Below are 20598 nucleotides of genomic sequence, written 5' to 3'. Positions count from 1 at the left end.
GTGAATCAATTTGATGACGTTCTGGATAGATGAAAAGTTGCACAGGGAGATGTTCTGACCCCCTTAAGTCTGCTCATGGGTATCCTGCCCTGAAGGTAGAGATGTCCAGGTGACCTGTAGGTGAGCAGTACAAGGCTCTGGAGAATGCAGCTGCCTGGTATACAGATAATACATTCCTGTGGCCCAAGCTTGCATCAGGAATCCAAAAGTAATAACGTTCCCTAAATCTCTTCACCCGACAGCCGTGGCTACAAAACAGCCTCACAGCTGTTATTACGGGTTAAGGTTGAAAGTATCATTGTTCAATCCCATGGTTTTTTGACGCACAGCAAGCCTTCTACTGGAGAAGGGGGATATTGCCTTGCAGCAGTTAGAAGTACTGTAGCTTGGAGGTGATTTGTGCAAACCGCAACATATGGGGAAGCTTGCACTGTTGCTATCGGTGCTGTATTACTCTTCCTGTACTCTGTATACACATATGCTGTATGGTCTGTGTATCACAAGTCTGCAGAGCTATTGCTGGAACAACTTTTAGAAACATAACTTCATCTATTTAAAAGAAAAAAAAAAAATCCCAAATCTGTGTTTCAGTACAGCTTAAATGGAAATGCAGACATTCTCTCATATTAATACACACAAAAACCTCATCCACATTTTGTAACATAAAACCGTATGTGATTAAACATTTACCAGAGGGCTAATCTCAAGATATTAATCTCTAATTTGGGAATATTATGGTTGTTTCCCAAATGAAGAGAGGAGCTTCTTGAGTCCCTTTGCAAAGGCACCAAACATTTTGATGACTACATACTTTCTCAGTAATGAATCCTCCCAAACCCAGAGGAACCAAGGAGTTCAGACGGATACAATAAAACCAGATTTTAATACATTTAATAAAGTGATTTACTTGGTATTGATGGTATTTAACAGCTGCTTACCTATTACTGAGTAATAACAGCTAATTTAATATCCATAGAAAGAGGAAAGAGGGTACTCTTCTAAATGCTAATGATTATTAACTGTTACAGTGCTCCTGACACCATTCATACAAGTCCTTTTATAAGAAAAGACAGGAACGCAATGACATACAATAAAGAAGTTGGGTTTTTCAGCCCCAAATAGGTAGATATTGGAATCCGAATAGTAACTAGTAAACAGATAAATCTAGCGTCATGCAGCCAAGCAGTGAGACAGAGCAAGTTGTGCGACAGTGAGATAACACACCTCTGGGGCAGAGCGAGACATGAAGAAAAGCTGAGAGCTTTCAGAAAATGGAGAAGAGTGATTTTCTACAGTAACGCACACTGCGTAGGCCTTGCTGTGAATTTGGAATTGTCCCTCAAGGACTAATTTTTGTTTAAATCAAGTACATGCTGTAATGTAATGAATAAAGCACTGTGTACTCACCAGTATGTGGAAAGACCGTGATTCCACTGGGAGATTCCGGTGACACAAATTGAGTGAGCAAAGCTTGAGTGATTTATCAATGTCACTGAAACCTTGAAATGGAATTACAGTCTTAAATGTGCATTTTTCAAGTATATAATTTGTTACAATACATATAGAATTTTTCTAATATGAGAGGCTTTTTTTTTCACTGTGACTATGGAAAAGCTATATTAAATTGAGATTTGTGCTGAATTAGCCACACAGCAAAATTTCGCAATTCTATGTAGCAAAATTGTATGGATTTTCTACCACTTACTAATAGAGAAATTTACCTCTGGGAAATCTAACTCAGAAAAGCAGCAATATGATTTGAGACAGACCTGTATACTCTGATACTTACTGGAAGCATCCATCCTTTCTCCTTCCACCCAAACACTTCTCACATCACATGAGAGTGCTGGGAACTGGAGAGAATTAAGTGTTGAAACAGAAGAAGTATCTTCAGATATATTTCAGCATATTTCTAGAACCTCTGAGGAGGGCATCGTGTCCTGTTTTGGAAAAGGGTGATTCTCATACTGAAGAGAAAATGTGAGGATAGAGACATGCTTTGAGACTACTATAGTGAGACCGCAGGGGTACCTTAGATATTTGGGAGATTGCTATCTTAATAGCTGGTCGTTTTGCCCACAGGAGAGGAATTATGTGCTTCAGACATTTGGTAGTTGTATTAATTGGTAATTTTAGGGCTTCGACTTTCTAAACTCAGACTTTATTTTACCAGAATACTGCTACCTTAATGTGTCTCATTTCTCCTCTGGACTATGTGTATCATTACCATTGGCACAGTTTATAGCATCGGGGTGGGTAATCCAGTACCTTACATTTCACTTTTCACAGAAACTCTGAAGTTTGGAACATAAATCTTACGGTTTTAAAACTGTAAGATAGGAAGGTTTTGAGCAGAGGCATTGCTAAGATTTAATTCTTTCAACTTTGTCAGTTTCTGTCAATAATTTTTCCCTTTCAGTGCACTTAGTAGTGTTGAAATGTTAAACACTTTTAACAGCTAAGGCTCTTTTAAGTTCTCTGATTATTTGTGAAAGGCAGATAATGATGGGTCTTGATGCTTGCAGTTTCCTAACAGAGATTGCCTTAAGACCAGAGATCAGAGGTCTCAGTCACAGAAATCAAAGCTTTAAGGCTTTACAAAACATCAAACTCAAGATTTTTTGAGGGTGATGTTGGAAGGCTCTGGCAATTTTACTTGAACAGCCATTTGACAGCCACCTGAAACAAATATTAAGAAACTGTCAAGAGAAAGTAACTGAATTCATCCAGTAGTATAACATCTGATACATACTATGTTGTCGCTGTTTCATTGCAAGGCTTACAATAAACTGTGGCAGATGCTTCATTAACCCCCTCCCTTCCCCCCTGCTTAGCCCCTCCACTCCCCAGTAAGGAAAGGCAATAGGAGGGCAAAGAGAGAGAGGACTTGTAAGTTGGAAAAAGTTAAAAATGTTTTACTAATGCTACTAATAAAATAGAGAAAATAATACAAAATATACAAAACCCATCTTGAATTCCCCAGCAAAGTTCAGCACTGCTCCAGCAGCTGCAGAGCAGGCACCTGGAAGCCCTGGGCTGGACTCTGCAGAAAACCGGAACTGGATTCAAGGATGCAGGATCTATCACTAGGCCTCAGATTGCAGGGGCGGGTGGCAGGATCCTCTCCAGATGCCGGCCATAGTCATTTTTATATGAAGTATCACGTGGATGGGATGGAATACTTAGTTGGTCAGTTTTAGTCACCTGTTCAGTTTGCTCCTCCTTGCCTCTCTCACTTGTGGGGCGGGCATCCTTATCAGCGACCTTGCATTCCATTGCTGTGCCTGTTTACAAAAATATGTAGCCAACTTCAGAAAAGTGCATTTACTTAGAAGAACTTAGCTGAAAGGAAAATTCACTAAAAGAGAAACTGATCTTGGTTTTTAACAAAATCAGGACATACATGCATAAAAAGATGTTCAGAATTTTCTGCAAGTCTCAAGATGAATGTATTTTCTTCTAACCTCAGTGCTGCTTACAGTTGAGACTAGAGCAACTGTAGGCAAGAATTTAAGCCTCATCTGACTACAATTTCCTCCTCTAAGTTGTCTCATAAGGCTAAGCCGTCATGTTGATAATGGTATTGACAGGGCAGCATATCGGGATCCAGAGGCCTGTTTCTCCACCTTCATATGGTGGAAAGTAATATCAGCCAGGCAATACCACAGGGCAGCAACTGGCCTAAATTGAAAGGAACATGGGAAAGTATTTTTGAGATTTTTTTTTATGATAAAGCTAGATATGGCTGTAGCTTATTATTTCTACATGTAATCTTTACTGGGAGACCTATCTTCTTGATTTATGAAGCTCTCATACTTCAAAATGGTCAACTGCACAAATTATCCTTGAAGTCTGAGTGTCAGATTCTGCTTTCTCTCCAAAACCCTCTTTCTGGTAGAATCCCATGTTCCCTTGAGTGGCAAGGAGAAGAAGGTTTTACATTGAAGATAGATAGATAGATAGATAGATAGATAGATACATGCATGCTGTATCTGAAATCCATTAACGTCTTGTTCATGATGAACCTGTCTCAGCCTCAGCTAAAAGACTTGCAGGTTTTAGTTTCAATTGTAATGTCCTATGCTCTAAGATGCAGTGGTTTTTACACTCCACCTCTGCTTCTAATGGCCTGTTTAAAGGCTTTTTGGTGCCTCATGTTGGAAGTGTCAGGCAGGATCATGTAACCACATGTGTCTGGTGCAGCAACATCTGACCATGGCCTGGCCAGCTCAGCAGTGGCAGGTTACAGCAGGGAAGATCCAGAGCATCCAGAGTATGCCAGCCAGCAATGCTGACTTGGTTATTCCAGAAAATGCAAGGAGGGAATGAGAAGAGCACCTTGAAGGCACAATATCGCTTTGAACTTTTTGTAGTTTGGTATAGCTGATGCTTCTTCCTTAGCTTATGCTTATTACAATATCCATATCTTAATTGCCACTTTCTACTTTGTGTCATCTGCAAAATGAAACTCATTCTCATTACAAGATTTTTTTAATGTTATCCTGTGATAATCAAACAACCAGAGAAAATGAAGTAGCACATTTTTTCTGATTTGTACTATTTTAAAAGTTGTGTATGTGTTTCTTCTTAGTATCTGACATTATTAAAGCTTTTAAAGTGCTTCTGTAACCTCCTTCTAATCTTTCTGTTTTCCCTTCTGCTGCAGGATCTGAGGGAGGAATGTATAAAGCTGAAAACGAGAGTTTTTGATTTGGAACAACAGAATCGAACATTAAGTGTGCTTTTCCAGCAGAGAGTCAAACCAGCTTCTGACCTCCTTCTTCAGGTACAAAATGGCCTTTGCAGAAAGCAAGCTATGAGCTTTATATTTCTCACAATTATAAAATATTTTTCTTCTTCTTAAGTTTATGTCAATAAGAGGGAAATGACAGTTGATAGATTTAATATATTAGAAGAATATCCGTTATCTATAATCTGATACCATTGAAACTGAAACTGTGTGCCAATGAGCTATGACTACATATTATGTGCAAATGTGGAGAAAGGAGCACACCCGCAGAGTAACTTACTTTTTTAGGTGCTTCTTCACTATGATAAATGGAATTATATGGGTTCATTATCCCTCTGCAGGGGAGAAGCTCAGATTCCTTAACATTCTGCTTGATGGTGAACAGTGTAATTTCCTGTGAGAAGACAGCCCATTTATTTAACTTTTGCCACATGTGTTACAAGGACTTAAGTACATCTTCACAGGCTTAGAGTGATTATTTTTTCCAGTGTTTTATGGGAGGACATAGCTGAGAAACCAATTGACCCATCTCCCACTCCTTTGCCATTCTGGAATAATAAGATATGTTTCAGTATCCCTTTCCATTTGGCAAAGTCCATTATTGTGAATGAATGCATCGCTTTGTCATTCTTTTGTAGAAGTAGAATTGCTTTGTAGATATTCCAACAAATCTGACTACGAGGTAGGAGAAGAATAAGTGAGGACTAATTAAAACTTCACAGGTTTCTAACAATAGGGCAAATTCTGCTTTTAGCAATATATCTTATTTCTTATTAGAGAAAAATTCATTCATTTTGGAGGAGAAATTTTGGGTCATGTCAGGTAAGTAATGTTAAATGTGTATGTTATTTAAATCCTCTAATGCTGAGCATCTGTATCTCCAAGTACAATTTGGCCCTTGTGCTGTTCCTCCACAACTAAGGGCTGGTACCTCTCATCAGTTTGGGCTGTTCACCAAGGAGACATGGTCTACTCACCCACTGGTGCTCAACGAGGAGGACAAATAGCTGTGCTTACTGTGAAGCTCTAATGCACAGGCAGAGTGGTGCCAGGTCACCACCACAAGGATCTGGGTTCTCGCATTATCCTCAGGTTCTTGTTCTGTCTCTTGATTTTGTGTTGATTTAGGTGTTGCTAGGTCAGGACATTGTGTCTTCTGATTTCTTCTTCCTTGCCCCCTGCTTGCTTTCCTGTTTGTTCATCCTTCGTTGACTGCTGTGTAGGAATGATTTCTCTTTATCCAATTAGAGTTTCAGACACATCTACCACAGCGTGGACCTTTATTCTCTTCTTCCCTTCCCTTCCCTTCCCACTCTAGTCTATGTCAGTATTGGGTTAAGTCATATACTGCACATTCTTTATTACAGATATGGCTCTTCTTCCCGGTTCCTTATGTGGCAATAATAAAGCCAGGTTATTCTGGGAATGTTATAGAAACTTTAGATAGCATCTGAAAAGTGGGATCAATGCTTTGACTTGAGTTCTGTGAAACTGGATTATGTCACTGCTATGAAAAAAGTTCAAAGAGATGAACCTGCATCAAGTGGAAGAAAGAACCAAATGATCTAGCATGTTTTCCTGAGGGATTCAGACTATTTTACATCATTGTTCCTGCACAGTTTGGCAGGGACTAATGTGTATAGATTTTTTTTTCCCCCTTTTTCACTTGCTTTGTCTTTATTGGCTGAGGAGGAAGAATTGAGATGATTCACAAAGACCAGGTCTCCCAGACAGCAGCAAAATTTGCTGTTATGTCCCTGCTCTTGCTGTCCACAGATTTTAACCCCCCTGGGGGGGGAAACACAGAGAACGAGATGCAGTGTATGTCAGAAAATGAAGAACATCTCTTCAAACAATTCATATGTCATTTTTTGACCAAAAAAACCCCAAACCAAACTAAAAAAACTCAGTAAATTTGTAAGTTTCCAAAATTTATTATCCTCTAACTGTATTCCAGGCTTGAATAAATGTTGTGCTGTCTGTGATCTTGCAGTCTGAGACGTAAGATCTGAAAAGGGTATTTCCTTAGGCCTGAAATTAAGCAAATACTGTTGTGTGCCTGCATAGAATTGAAGCACAGTTTGGACTATGTGTTCTTGGAAATGCATACATGCCAGATTTAGAGCAGTAGCTAAATATTTGTTTAAATCTGTGATTCTGCAGCAGAGTACTAAATACGTGATTAAGGACATTCTTGTTCAATCATGACCCTAATAGAAGTGAATGGGCAAATACCGCTGACGGGCGTGGGGGGGACACGACGACACATGCGTGGTGTTGATTTCACCTTCCCTATGCTGTCTGATACAAGACAGTTCAATATTATTTACATGCTAATCTCATCGTATGAGTATTCACACAGTATAATTAATAATCCTAAAGAATGCTGCAGAAGAGGATATAACCTAAAAATAAACAGTATTAGTTACTTTTTCTGCATATCAGCTTCTGTGATTTGATTGTATATCACCATCAAATTATTCTGTAATTGACATTAGAAGACTCTTCTATTAAAGAGTAAACTTATTTGTAAACCATAATCATTCTTGACATCTTGGATTTAAACAGAAACATAGATTTCTTAAAAAAAAATCACTGTTAACCTATTTTTTGTATATTTGATTTTAAGCAAACAATCCATGATACAGATGTCATCGTCTTAGAAATCAGATCATTCATATTTTTTTAATGAAAGATTTGGTACAGTGTTCTGAATTTGTTTGTGACTGCTTCAGGAATCCTTCACTGTAAAACTGTTATTGGAAGTATTACCCTTGCATGCATTTACAAGAAGTGTAAGTACTCATGAAATCGAGGGCCCTAATAGAATTTTAAAAGAAATATGCATGTTTTCTTGAGGCATGCGATTATGTATATTAACATATAAGTTCTTTGCTACAAGAAATTCTGTTGTGCTTACTGCTTGTGGGGCGAGTGACACAGAGGATGTGTCATTCATGTTATGAAAAGATTAAGTAATGCTGATGCAAAATGTAAAGAGCAAAAAAGAGATAACTCGAGCTTTGTGTGTGTGTGTGTGTGTGTGTCACCTCTTTAGTATTGTAGAGCTATCCTGTCTTTCTGGGGATATTCTTTTTAGCTGAAGGATGTACTTTACAGAGCTGATATCAGGATAGATACATAAAGAGCAGCCTGATCATGTATTTTTAAATTATTTTTTTTTTAATCCAATCTCTCTTCTTAAATCAAGGAAGCCTTGGAAAAGTGTTTCTGTCTCAGCACCATCTGAGAAAGAGCAATAGTTTTAATTAAAAACTAGCACAGAGGCGTAGCTTCTGCCTAAACAGCCTTCATTTTCCTCGGTTAATGTAGCTGCTAAAAGGAGATGAAATTCCACCTGCCATAGCAAGAGAGGTTTGGGAAAAGAAAACCAGGAACTCCACGTTAGTGAGCCACCTTGTATTCCATCTGGCAATGGGAGAAATAGTTGGGAATAAAAGACTTAAGATTTAAAATCTGGTAGAGAGAAACTGCTTGTAAGTTAAGAAGGGAATTTGTGGAGGTGATTTGGGGAGAGCAGTGGATGTTGTCTATGTTAACTTCAGCAAGGCTTTGGACACAGTCTCTCACAACATCCCCACAGGCAAGTTCAGGAGGTGCGAGCTAGATAAGCGTGTGGTGAGATGGGTCATGAACTGGCTGGATGGCCGAGCTCAGAGGGTCGTGATCAACAGTGCAGAGTCTGGCTGCATACCTGTGGTTAGTGGGGTTCCCCAGGGGTCAGTACCAGCTCCAGTTTTGTTCAACCTGTTCACCAGTGATCTGGATGAAGAGGCTGAGTGCACGCTCAGCAAGTTTGCTGACGATCCCAAACTGGGAGGAAGGGCTGACACACCAGAAGGCTGTGCTGCCATTCAGTGAGACCTGGACAGGCTGAAGGACTGGGCAGGGAAGAACCTGATGAAGTTCAACAAGGGCAAGTGTAGGGTCCAGCACATGGGGAGGAACAACCCCAGGCACCAGTACAGGTCAGGGTTGGACCTGCTGGAAAGCAGCTCTGCAGAGAAGGACTTGGGAGTTCTGGTCAACAACAGGTTGACCATGAGCCAGCAAGGTGCCCTTGTGGCCAAGAAGGCCAATGGTATCCTGGAGTGCATTAATAAGAGTGTGACCAGCAGGTCGAGGGAGGGTCTCCTCTCCCTCTACTCTGCCCTGGTGAGGCTGCATCTGGAGTTCTGTGCCCAGTTCTGGGCTCCCCAGTTCAAGAAGGACAAGGAATTACTGGAAGGAGTCAAGTGGTGGAATACGAAGATGGTGAGGGGTCTGGAGCATCTTTCTAATGAGAGACTGAGGGAGCTGGGTCTGGAGGAGAGAAGCTGAGAGGGGATCTCATCAATGCTTATAAATATCTCAAGGGTGGGTGTCAAGAGGATGGGACCAGACTCTATTCAGTGGTGCTGAACAATAGGATGAGGCGCAACAGGCACAGACTGAAGCACAGGAGGTTCCATCTGGATATGAGGAGAAACTGCTTTACTTTGAGGTGCCAGAGCCCTGAACAGGCTGCCCAGAAAGGCTGTGGAGTCTCCTTCTCTGGAGACATTCAAACCCACCTGGACACCTTCCTGTAGTGAACCTGCTTTAGCAGGTGGGTTGGACTGGATGATGTCCAGAGGTCCCTTCCAACCTCAACCATTCTGAGATTCTGTGATATACAGAGTGTTGCTGAAGGGATAAGATAGATCTAAAGAGAGGATACAAGAGTAGGAGTAAGAAGCCTTAGATGAAACTTAACACTTCTGCTTTGCCTATGGCTATGTATAGCATCTATGAAATATTTTTAAATGTGAATGTCAGTATCACTGTATTTCTGTCTTTGCCTTATTTTTTAAAATGATGCAGTGTTTTCTTCAAAGAAACTTTAAACTACTAAAATCACCAAATTACAGCTTTTCCACTTCTTAGCTAGGTTGTCTCACATACTTGTTTTAGCTTTATCAGGTATAGGCTGCTCAGTCTTGAGACACAGATGTTTTCAAAGACCTTTTCCTTCTGTTATAGCTAGACTTATTTTTCCAGTCCTGCCTAAAAAAAATAACTAATGACATTGAACCCAATTCTGATATTACATATGCTTCTTTTACAACAATGATGACTTGTATAAAGTTACGAAGGATAACAGGAGTCGGGGTTTGCCTTCTGATAGATGTTGCAGTAATTTGTTTTTATAATGTTTCTCTGTTCACATAAATTCAACATGTTTGTTAGTTGAATTCTTCCCATGGATGAAAACTGTCACAGTTCTTCTATAAAGCATGCAGGGAGCCTTCAGTGAAATGTTTTAAAAAGTGGCAAGTAGCAACATTTATTGAATTGATTTATTTGATTAAATAAGTAATAAAATTCTCATAGTTGGTAAAGTATAAAATAATATTCCTAATCATAAGATTTACAGTAACTCTGATCCTAAACTATATTTTCATTGCCATTTTATTTCCATCATAAAAATTCTACTTTGTCAGTTCTAGAACAAAGCAGGGAGGACTCTTGAAGCATTAATTTTCTCCTTGTGTTTCTCTGCCTAAATTAGTTCCATTTATTACTCACGGAGCATCCACATTGTTTAATTTTATGTCTAAAATTTTGTCTAGAATGCCACAGCACAGTCCACTGGATTCTCAGAAGGTCAATTTAAATAACTGCTTTGTTATAATTGCATTGATATTAGCTGTTTTAATAACCTGACAACTATGCCCTGACATATGAGAGAGAGTGTAGCTCTACATACTTAGCTGGAAACAGTTGTACATCTTAGCAGGAAGGGGTAAATTGCACCAATTACATTATTATATATGGGAAGAAAAAGAGGACAATTAATTGCCCTAACACCTGACAAAAGGAGATGGAATATCTGGCCTTAGAGTCTGACCCCTGGTTCAGACATCGTTAGACATGATGATATCTGAATGCAGAAGGTTAAAAGTAAATTTGCATTGCTTTACAGCAATCAAACGTATGAAATATTTAAGTATTTCAGAAAGTAAGTATCTGAGGGTTTGAAATTAAAGCTAAAGATCATCAAACACTGTTAGAAAACAGTTTGTCAGCAGTCCAAGGTATATTTAAATAACTGGTGGTTATATGCTGAGCAGCAGCATGATAATTTCCATCTGACAGAAGCCAGCTACTAGTGCTGCCTTGTGCCTCTGGGCTCTTCATGGAGCAGACAGACTTGAGACCAAGATCAGCAAATTGTATTTGAAGTTTTGAAACTCCTGCAGTTGACCTGCTTATTTTCTTGCTTCACATTTTTTCCTTTGTATCCATCAGATTGTCAGGGTAGTCTTACCTGCAAATCTTCTGAAAAGTTCCAGCTTCAGAACACATGCTGTCCTTCGCAGTAAACATATAAATATAGATCAGATGTCACAGTATCTGCAGTGATATTTACTGACTTGGGTATCAGGACTGGTGGGTTGAAGGAGAAATTAATTTTGAATCTGCTAATTGTTTCAGCAGTTGTGGAAAACTGCTTGAGAATTACGACAATCTCAAGGGCTGTATCAACAGACAAAAAGGTAATTGTATACATTTAAAGCATGTTTGAGATATATTAATTTTAAACTGGTACATTAAACTTTATCCAAGAATTATGTTACCAGTAGAGCACCTAGTGGTGTTTTTCACATGATTAGCCATTCTCAAAAGATTTCAGGCCATAACCCTGATGGAATGCTTTCTCCAGATCAAGGCTACCAAACGTGCACAATGACTGTCATGAAGACCCTGTCCCAAGAAAGAACATCCAGTCTTGTAGCAGTCAGAAATTATAAGAACACTGCTGTGTATCAGGAGTCAAGATAGTGATCTAGTAAGGAATATGCAAAAATATTTGAGACTTTCAAGAACAAGTTAAAGGAACATTTCTTCATGTGAAGATGCTGGTGTCATTATTTCCAGTCTTGCATTATCTCAGTAAACTGGTACCTACCAGCTGAGAAAACTAAAATACAAAGCTTCGAATCTCTGTTTCGTCTCAGCTCAAATCATCAACATGTAATAATACATTACCAACCATATTTCTTACTTGCCCTGTTTGCAGCTCCAAATACATGCTGAAGAAACATTAGAGAAATAAAGTGTTCATGAGAGCCTGCTGCTTGATGAATGGGTGACCAAAGTCTGTGATGAGAGAAGGAAATAGCCCCTTCCTGTAGAAACTCCATCTAATGTCCCTAAGTTAAGCCATATGACTTCTAGTTTTGCATGAACAGCAGAAGCATAATACTTAAAAGAATTAGGCTGATATCTGATATCCAGCCTGCTCTAGAAGGAGGTTCTGAGAGAAGCAGATTTTTGGGAGCACACTGAAAATCGCTGGCTGTGTCTTTCCAGGCCATCTCTAGGTACAGGGACTCATGCTTGTAACTATCGAAATCACATCCATGGTGTGTAGACCTCTAAGAAGCTTTGTGAGGTCCCTTCAGTGAAATGGGTCAGGTGGCTCTTCTTGCCTCTCAACATCACCAGACTGTAACATAGGGGAATCTTGTCATGATCTTTTCTGACTGTGGAAACTATAAAACTTTCATTCTTAAAACGTTTTAAGCACTGGAACAGGCTGCCCAGAGAGGTTGTGGAGTCTCCTCTGGAGACATTGAAGACCCACCTGGACACATTCCTGTGTGATCTGCTCTGGTGAACCTGCTCTAGCAGCTGGGTTGGACTGGATGGTCTCCAGAGGTCCCTTCCAACCCCAACCATTCTGTGATTTGCCAAAATGATTTGCTGTATCTAAATCTAATTCAGGCTCATAAAGGAACATCACAAACATTTCTGTTATAGATGGTGGCATGATGTATGAGTAGAGAGGTACGGCATTGTCCCTCACAACATTTGAAACTAATGCAATCAAAGCACAGCTAAGGGCTTCAGTGGAGAACAGTATTTTATTATGTGGGAGGGTGATCAACTGACCTGATAGGTGTGCCCCATCTGCAGATTGTGTTTTGGTTCTCCCCCTTGTCAGACTGTTGTCACTTATTTCAGCACCAAAATTCTTACCAGTTTGCTCTCAAACAAAAAGAAAATATTAACCAAAGTTCACTAGACATGTAGTTCTGATGAGAATGATAATGCTGTTAAGAGAAAATTACCCTCGGCTGCTAGAATTTCACATGTCCAAGTACTTGAGAGCTTCCAAAGAAAAGCTCTGAAAGGCTTTCCATATCTACACAAACACGACATTTTCTGATACAATTTTAAATACATAATTTTCAGATATTAAAACTAAAAATGAGCTTTTCCATCATCCTAATGATAATAACTTCCTACAGAGATACGCAAAATAGTAAATCAAATGAGCAAATTTTCTTTAGGAAAGCCACAAATGATCTTTGGTGAAGTATTTATGAATGATTTTGACTGAGGAGAGCAATATTTTCTAAGTTTTGAAGAAATATAAAGGCATTGTTCTGAAGAGCAAAGACAGCTTTTCAGAGTAAGCACATGTCAAGAAAACTGGGGGACTGCACTGATGTGACAGACCATAACAACCAATGTAAGATTTTATTGCCTATTTTTTAGACAAAGAAAAATATGCAACTGACACTAGGTGAACCATAGATTTCTCTTTATTTTATGCATAGATTTTTATTATCAGTGATGATGCACATGATGGCAGGAATCCAATACGGCATTTGGAACCCTAAGCAAGTATGTGGCAGGCTCATTAAGTACAAGAACGTTTTTTGTGGTTTTTCCTATTATTGTGTACATTCAGTATGGGAATGAATTTCAGAAAAAAGGAAGGACTTCCAAGGTATGGAATAGGACTGCTATAATCCTTTCCAAACTTGCCCTGCGCTTTGAACTTCTAGTAAGGGTTAAAAAGACAAGCTTTTTTATTCCATACCATTATATTTAACCTATAACAATGCTTAACTTCTTGGATGCCTTCAGCCTGCTCTGTTTACTGAATCTATTAGAAAGCTGTATTAGCAACTTCACAGGTAAATCCCTGCATAAATTTTCAAGTGTAAGTAAAGAGGCTGGTTAGAGGCAGCTTTATTCTAGATGGTAAACTTTATAAAAAACTCTATGAGCTACTTGTGTTTATGTTTTGGATGACCAAGCGATCCATTTTTTTGTCTGATACATTTCTGGTTTTGAAGCTTACAATTTTTTTATATATATTTGGTGTATTTAAGTCAAGAGTCGGTCGTTTTTGTCTCCTTTCTAAAAAGAAACATTCTGATAGCAAAAATTAGCATGGATTTGTCTGATGTTATCACAGTATGTGGTGTGGTAAGTACAAGACACGTGTTACATATAGAAGTGTAAATTGATGTCAGCAGGTCAACTTTTAAAGCCTCCTCATTTTGGATTTCACAGTGGAATAAAATAGTAGCCACTGCAAGCCCTGTTTAAATACGATGTGCGGAGAATACAGGTGTGCTAGATAATTGTTTTCTCATCATGGTGCATATTTCACACTCCGTATCTCCCAAATGAAGTACCAATAGAATGCATAAAATTAAATGATTCAAAGATTTAGAGGGCTGCTTCTTCTGGTAAAGCGGGAAACTATTGAAATTCTAAGCACTATAGAAATAAAACCATTATTATTACAGATGTGTCATTTTCTTCTTATTGCACTAATGGAGCTAAGTATGTTTTTTTCTTAAGACTAAAGCTTAAATGAAGGGTAACTATGCCAAAGTGTGCATGTATGAAACAAATAACAATAGATAAAGGATTAATTTCATCTGTTTTTACACTCAATACATATAAAACTTCATTTATATTTTGCTTTATAATTGTGTTTTTGTTACTATTATTTAAGTGCGGTGGCACTTTGCACACATGAAGCAATGTGGAATTATGGCTTTATTACTCAAAAATAGGTATGCCAATAAGTACCCGGGAACATCTAAAGTGTTCAAATTACATCAGGTCAGTGTAATTTGCTAGTAATTTTAAATTATACATTCCATCAAATGAATCAAACCAACATTACGCTAAGTGGTTTTTAGCACCTAAGATTACTCAATATTTTTTGTCACCATCTGTTATGAAAAAAATAATTTCCCTGTGATATACTTTTGTATACTGTTATGGATACTGCACATAGAAGAAAGGAGCAGTAATTAGAATAAAATGTTGTTCATAATGAATCATAAAACACCTACTGAACCAACCCCACCTTTTAGTATTGAATTTTACTAATGATCTCCTTTGTTTCCCAAATGACCTATCTTCTTTAATGATGGTTTGGATACTGGTAAGATTCAAATCCTCATCCAAAGGCCGTGACACTATTGACTAAATCTCTGTTGACTTCGCTGAGAATGTGAAATACTGTATTGCGAGATAAAATCAGCACGTTGATGCTTAGTGAAACTGAAGAGTCCATTAGTGCCTTAACTCTTAAATTACCATCTTTGATAAGGACAAGCTAAAAGGAAAAGTTACCTTTGTCATTAAATCTTTAACAATGTGATATTGACAGACTCGAGTCTTTCTGTATTTTTAGCATTTTTAGGTTGCTTTCGTGCTCGTTTCTTCCTCTGGATGTGAGCAGCCGTGTTTCATTAGTCACTCACCGATGTCTGGGTGCAGGGAGGAGCAGTGATGAGCTGTGATTTGTCTGTGTCCTGTGTGCATTACAAGGACATCTTCAACATTATGAATTAAGCTCCATCTTACTGCATTAAAAGTATAGAAACCAGACTGCCAAAGTAATGGCATCTTGAATGAATATCAGTGCTTTAAAAATGTCAAATATACACCCACTCTTCAGTTCATCTTTCTGGTATACAGTTTCAGAGATCAACTACGTCATTTTGCACTGTTCTGATTCTAATTTTTTGTATTCAGTCATATTTTAAAAGCAGAAATACTCCATCTGTTTTTCTCTGAGTTTCCTATTGCTTACTCTTAACTCTGTTTTTTTCTCTAAACAAGCCATGTATACTTTTCCTTTACAACAAGAAACAGGCACAGGTCTAGGCACAAATGTCGTGGGTTATAGATACTGCAAGTGTGCACATGAATCAGAGGTCAACACTGTACTTTAGTATTTATTCCACTAAATGGTCCTTAGGAGATCTTGGCAATAATTAGAAATATGAATACTCTGAGCTCTGTTACCAGTATTCACCAGTTCATGGGGGAATAACAAATGGAATTAACCTTTAATTTAGGTCTTGGATTCCTTCATGCACAAGGACCAGACTTCCAGGTGTTCAGGCGTTGTGCTGAGCTCTTTTAAAAATCCAGCTATTTATTTGGTGCCGAACTGGGAGCTGACCCCTTTTGAAATTCCTCTAGAATACCTCCTAAGCCCTGCTTTTATCTGCCGTGAAAAAACGATCAATTCACAGGGGCACGGATTCCTAATCAAGTGTTGGTACCACTTCTTCTGAGCACAAACAGCTGCAGCCATCATCTATGGAGGCTGGAGGCAAAGCTCCCAGCTGGGCGAGCAGGGGACAGGCTGCCCTTGTACTGCCTGCGGGGTGGGACAGGAGACTCTTCAGTGTCACCAGATGCCACTGCCTTCCCTTGCAAGAGCACAGCTTGGCCTCGGGCAGCGACTGGCGTTTCTCATTTGCCATTTCTTGGTATTCCTGCCGGCTGCAGCACCAGCAGCAAGGTGCAGGGGGACATGGGTGGTGCAGGTTTGTATCCTCGTATTGTCCAGTATGGTGCGTGCTCCTTTTTGGTACCAGCACCAGCTCTCCCACCTCACCTGTCTTTCAGCCATACTAAGATTTCTTGGCTTGCAAGGCCAGGCTCGTTGCGAGAACCTTTTGCGATTTCTCACCACTCTGGAGTAGGTCAGTAGAATTACAGGGGTCTAAAGCCAGGATTTGACATGTTTATGCAAACCATCAGGTTACAGAATTGTACTCTGTCTTGCACACAAGCCCAGTGATTTTTGTGTATCAGAACAAATGTTGCAGAGCTTGCACTGCCATTTGGAGACCTTGTGGTCAGATTTGGGATTTTCAAGAATGAAATGCTACAACACCATGGGCACTGTGACCCTCTGGAAGCTTTATTTCTGAAAAGCAGCAGAAGTTTGGGAAGTCTATAGTACAATTCCTGATCTGGCAGAAAATTACTTTAATTTCCATACAAGGAGTAGAGCCAATAATGCTTAGCAGCTGGCAATCTGCCCACTTATTCTTTCTAAATCATACCTCAAGTAAGTGCTTTGAGGAAAAAGGGTAGAAGAAAGTATCTTCTATCCAGGTATTCAATAAAACCTTTAAAATTCTTTTCTTATTTGAAATTATTCTGTCAGAGCCAAAAAAAAAAAAAAAGGCATTGGAGTTGGAAAGAAAATATGTGTGTAAAAGCTTTAAATGATAAAAGTGTTGCTTGAAATCCTCCTCCTACTTTTAAACTCTTTTCAGTTCATCTGACATTTCAACAGTATTACACATACACACAAAAAGAGGGTGGAGGGATGGAGAAACCTTTTAAATGCATAATAGTAGGGCAAGGAAAATATGGCTTGTTCAACATTAACCTTGACAAATTCGTGCTCTTGTCATTTAAATGAATGAACATTTCCAGTGTCTAGCTTGCTGGACCTTGGAAACAGCAGTCAGGAAGGACTAAAAATGATGCTCATGTCTTTTAAATTATTTTTTCTGAGTAAATGAATGATTTCAGTGAAATCCAAATAAGGATGAATCTGCTCAGTTGAATCACCAGTTCGCAGCCAATGAACTTCCATGTGAAACAGTGCTTACCCTCCTCTGTTGTCATGTATTGATCTAAAGCATCTTCCCTGAGCCCTCTCTCTCCTTTTCTTCCTACAGGCGAAAGGTTAGAGTTAGATAATAGTATTAATTTTCCAGACATCTGCACATGTTTTAATAGCCTTTAGAAGGTTTGAAATGGTTTCTGTTTGACCACCACAGGGCTAAAATGCCATTAAGACTTATATTGTAGCAATACATAACAATCATAGCCTCATAGTTCAAGCCGGCAATAAAAAAGCTAATTTATTTTATCGGAGATTTAAATTAATGCGATGAACTCCTCTCTCAACAGGAGCTGTAACACCACTCTTACAAAAATACCATGGCCATGCATAGTTTCAAAACCAGATAAAACACTTGTGACAAACCTTGTGTGTGTATTTGTTCTGTGCGCTTTTTGAGTGTTTTCATGTGTGTTTGTCTGTTCATATCATACTAATTTTGTCTTTCTTAGCCGTATTTTTTTTCTGTCATCTGACTGGCAGGCTCAGCAGGAAGAAGGTGATTAATAGGGCAGTCTCCAGTGTTAGCCTTTTTTTTCCTACCATACGGAGAACTGGAATTTTCTTGTGGGCAAAAATTATTGGTTAGGTAAACTGAGTTTCAAATAGCTTTTAAAATAGTCATATGCAGTTAATAAGGATATGTTTGAAAACCCGTGAAGGAAATATTTAGAGCTCAGACAGTTTTCTTTTCCAGATATATGGTAGAGGAAAGCTTCAGCTTATCCCATTATAAAGTGATAAAGCAGCATTTGATGGCAGCAGCTTCTGTGATAAAATGATCATGGCAGCACTGAGAACGAATCTAATAAGGGAATTGATCTGTAGATTCCAATTCTGTAAGAGCCAACATCGATCAACATAAATGTCAATAACGAGATCGTACTGAGGTCTGCCTAATTCCTTTAGATGATTTTGGGACATAGTCAGAAAGTGAATGTGAAAATGACTCTTAAACGCTAGGAATCACAAAGACCGAAATTCTGTAGTGCTACCAGGAATATCACTGACTGCTATCATATCAACAATTTACCAGCATGTTCAAATTAGTGAGCAGCATTTAATCAGGTAATGATTGATAATGCAATGCCTGTTGTATGAGACTGAAACATCAGTACTTTTCAACTGTGTTTTCATGTTAAAGCATTTCTCAACTACAGTGAATTAATAAAAAACAGCCCACCTTTTTACTGCTAAGGCATAGATAGCATGTGTAGGACATGCCATAAAAGATTAATGGTATATAGTTCTTTCGTTCATGGGAGTTCAGTATGAAGTTGTTTCCTAGGCTGGTTCTGACCATGCTGAAATGTTAGGAAAAGATGTTTTGGTTTGTGTGCAGTGGAACAAGGTGCCAGGGTGTGCAGGATCTGCCTTGCACTCTTTGGTGTTCCCATAATTCGTAGCACCTATGTGATGTTGGCACTCATTTAGCAAAGTGGAATTAACATATTAATTAGTATTAGATTAATAGAATGGTATTTACAAAAAAACATTTACTGTTTTGTAGCAAATTTTTGAGAAATAAAACACAAATATGTGCTAATAAGAGACTCCACTGTTCTTCAGCGGTATTCTCGCAAAACTGCTGTTTCACCGTAGTCCAAGGCATCTTCCACGAGCAAGCTTGTTGAAAACCTTCCTTTCATTAATTATTTACATTCTGACTAGCTGATTACCAAGTCATTGATGTAAACTGTTGGCTTTACAGTAATTACAAACCACAGGGAACTTATGCATACATTTTCCTAAGAAATTAAATTAGCTCATGTTATTGTTACTGCAATATTTACAGACTCCTACCGTAGTGCTATTAAGATGAGAACTAACACTGTGGAGCCTCAGAGCTTGAAAACACTGATAGAGTTATAAAATGAAAACTAGGATCAGAGAGGATTATTTTGTGTATTTCAATGTAACTTTTATTTAAAGCAGTTTATAAAAATTAATAAAACTAAGGGATTTGCAACAGGAGTAATTTTAGGCTTACATTAATGTTGTAAACTCTCTGAAGAATACAGAGAGATTATGTTATTTATGTTTATGCATCAAATGTCTGTTTAATACCTCCCAATTTATACCCTAGGATATAGGTTTCCAGCCTTCTGAGTTACTTTGGAATCTAATTCACTGGTTTTTGCCATCTCTGGATGGCTCAATAATAATAGAGAGCGGCAAGCCTGGAAAAATCTGAAGCAGACGCGAGTGAAACCTTTGTTTTTATTTTTGTGCTGGATTTGCCTTGTTAACAGGATTTTCTGATGTAGTTTTAGCACCCTAATCTTCCATACAAATGTTTGTAATATCGTACTCTTGTACTTTGTCTTGGATGTTGTCAGTTAAGTCTCAGTAAACTCACCTGGAGGATTTGCCAGCAAAACTGACAAACCACTATTAATACTGGGTTTGAATTTAAAGTCTAGCATCTTCCGTATCACCAGGCTTCTAGGTTTTTTAGCAAAGTCAGTCTAATAGGAAGGAAAAACAACAACAAAGGGAAAACATTAAATTAGATGTGATTAATTCATAGCTGCACCCTGCATCTAATGGATATGACAGTCAAAGATGAACAAGGGGGCAGGAAAGTGAGACAAGTCAGATGATTGTGAAAAAAAAACACAACAGCTAGAAAGAGCTCTTGTTTTTCATGAGCCTCTGTCACACCTATAAAGAGATCACCATGTCAGCACTCTTTTCGTGTTGCTCATTTTTTGCGCGTTTTTGGTGGACTTACTAAGGCTTAACTCATTCAATACAACGGGTAGAATTGGAGAGGTGGTGTTGCTGCCTGTGGGCTTGAGGGGAATCTTCTTTATGCAGAGAATTATTAAAAATGGGCCATGTGAAGGCTGAAGAAAAGGGTTTCCCTGACAGTGCAATTACAGTGCTCAGGTTATACGGGAGAGCAGTGCACAGTGTGCCTGGTCAGGTTTGTGATGCCCCAGATAACAGCGAAGATTTGAGGTGGCCGCACGCACCAAACAAACATTTACACCTCTGGCACGGAGCACCAGGATGAAAATGTCCCCTTAGAACCTAAAGAGACAATTGCCTTCTTGCGAATGATGAACTTTGGCTCATGTGAGAAAAGCAAAGCCAATTGATTTAA

General features: G+C 38.7%; 1 protein-coding gene across 1 annotated transcript in view; it reads left to right on the top strand.

Annotated features, from left to right (window-relative positions):
* The window catches only part of NCKAP5 (NCK associated protein 5), a gene marked incomplete at both ends in the record, with an annotated part of 239157 nt that overhangs the window by 151982 nt on the left and 66577 nt on the right, over window positions 1-20598 (top strand). Inside the window, 1 exon segment of the mRNA XM_080346974.1 lies at window positions 4667-4786. Within this exon segment, the coding sequence (XP_080203100.1) occupies window positions 4667-4786 (120 nt within the window).

Source organism: Nesoenas mayeri, assembly GCF_963082525.1.
Source record: "Nesoenas mayeri genome assembly, chromosome: 6".
NCBI lineage: Eukaryota > Metazoa > Chordata > Aves > Columbiformes > Columbidae > Nesoenas > Nesoenas mayeri.
Note: the sequence above shows the minus strand (reverse complement) of the source record. Positions and strands in the feature narration are given on the sequence as shown.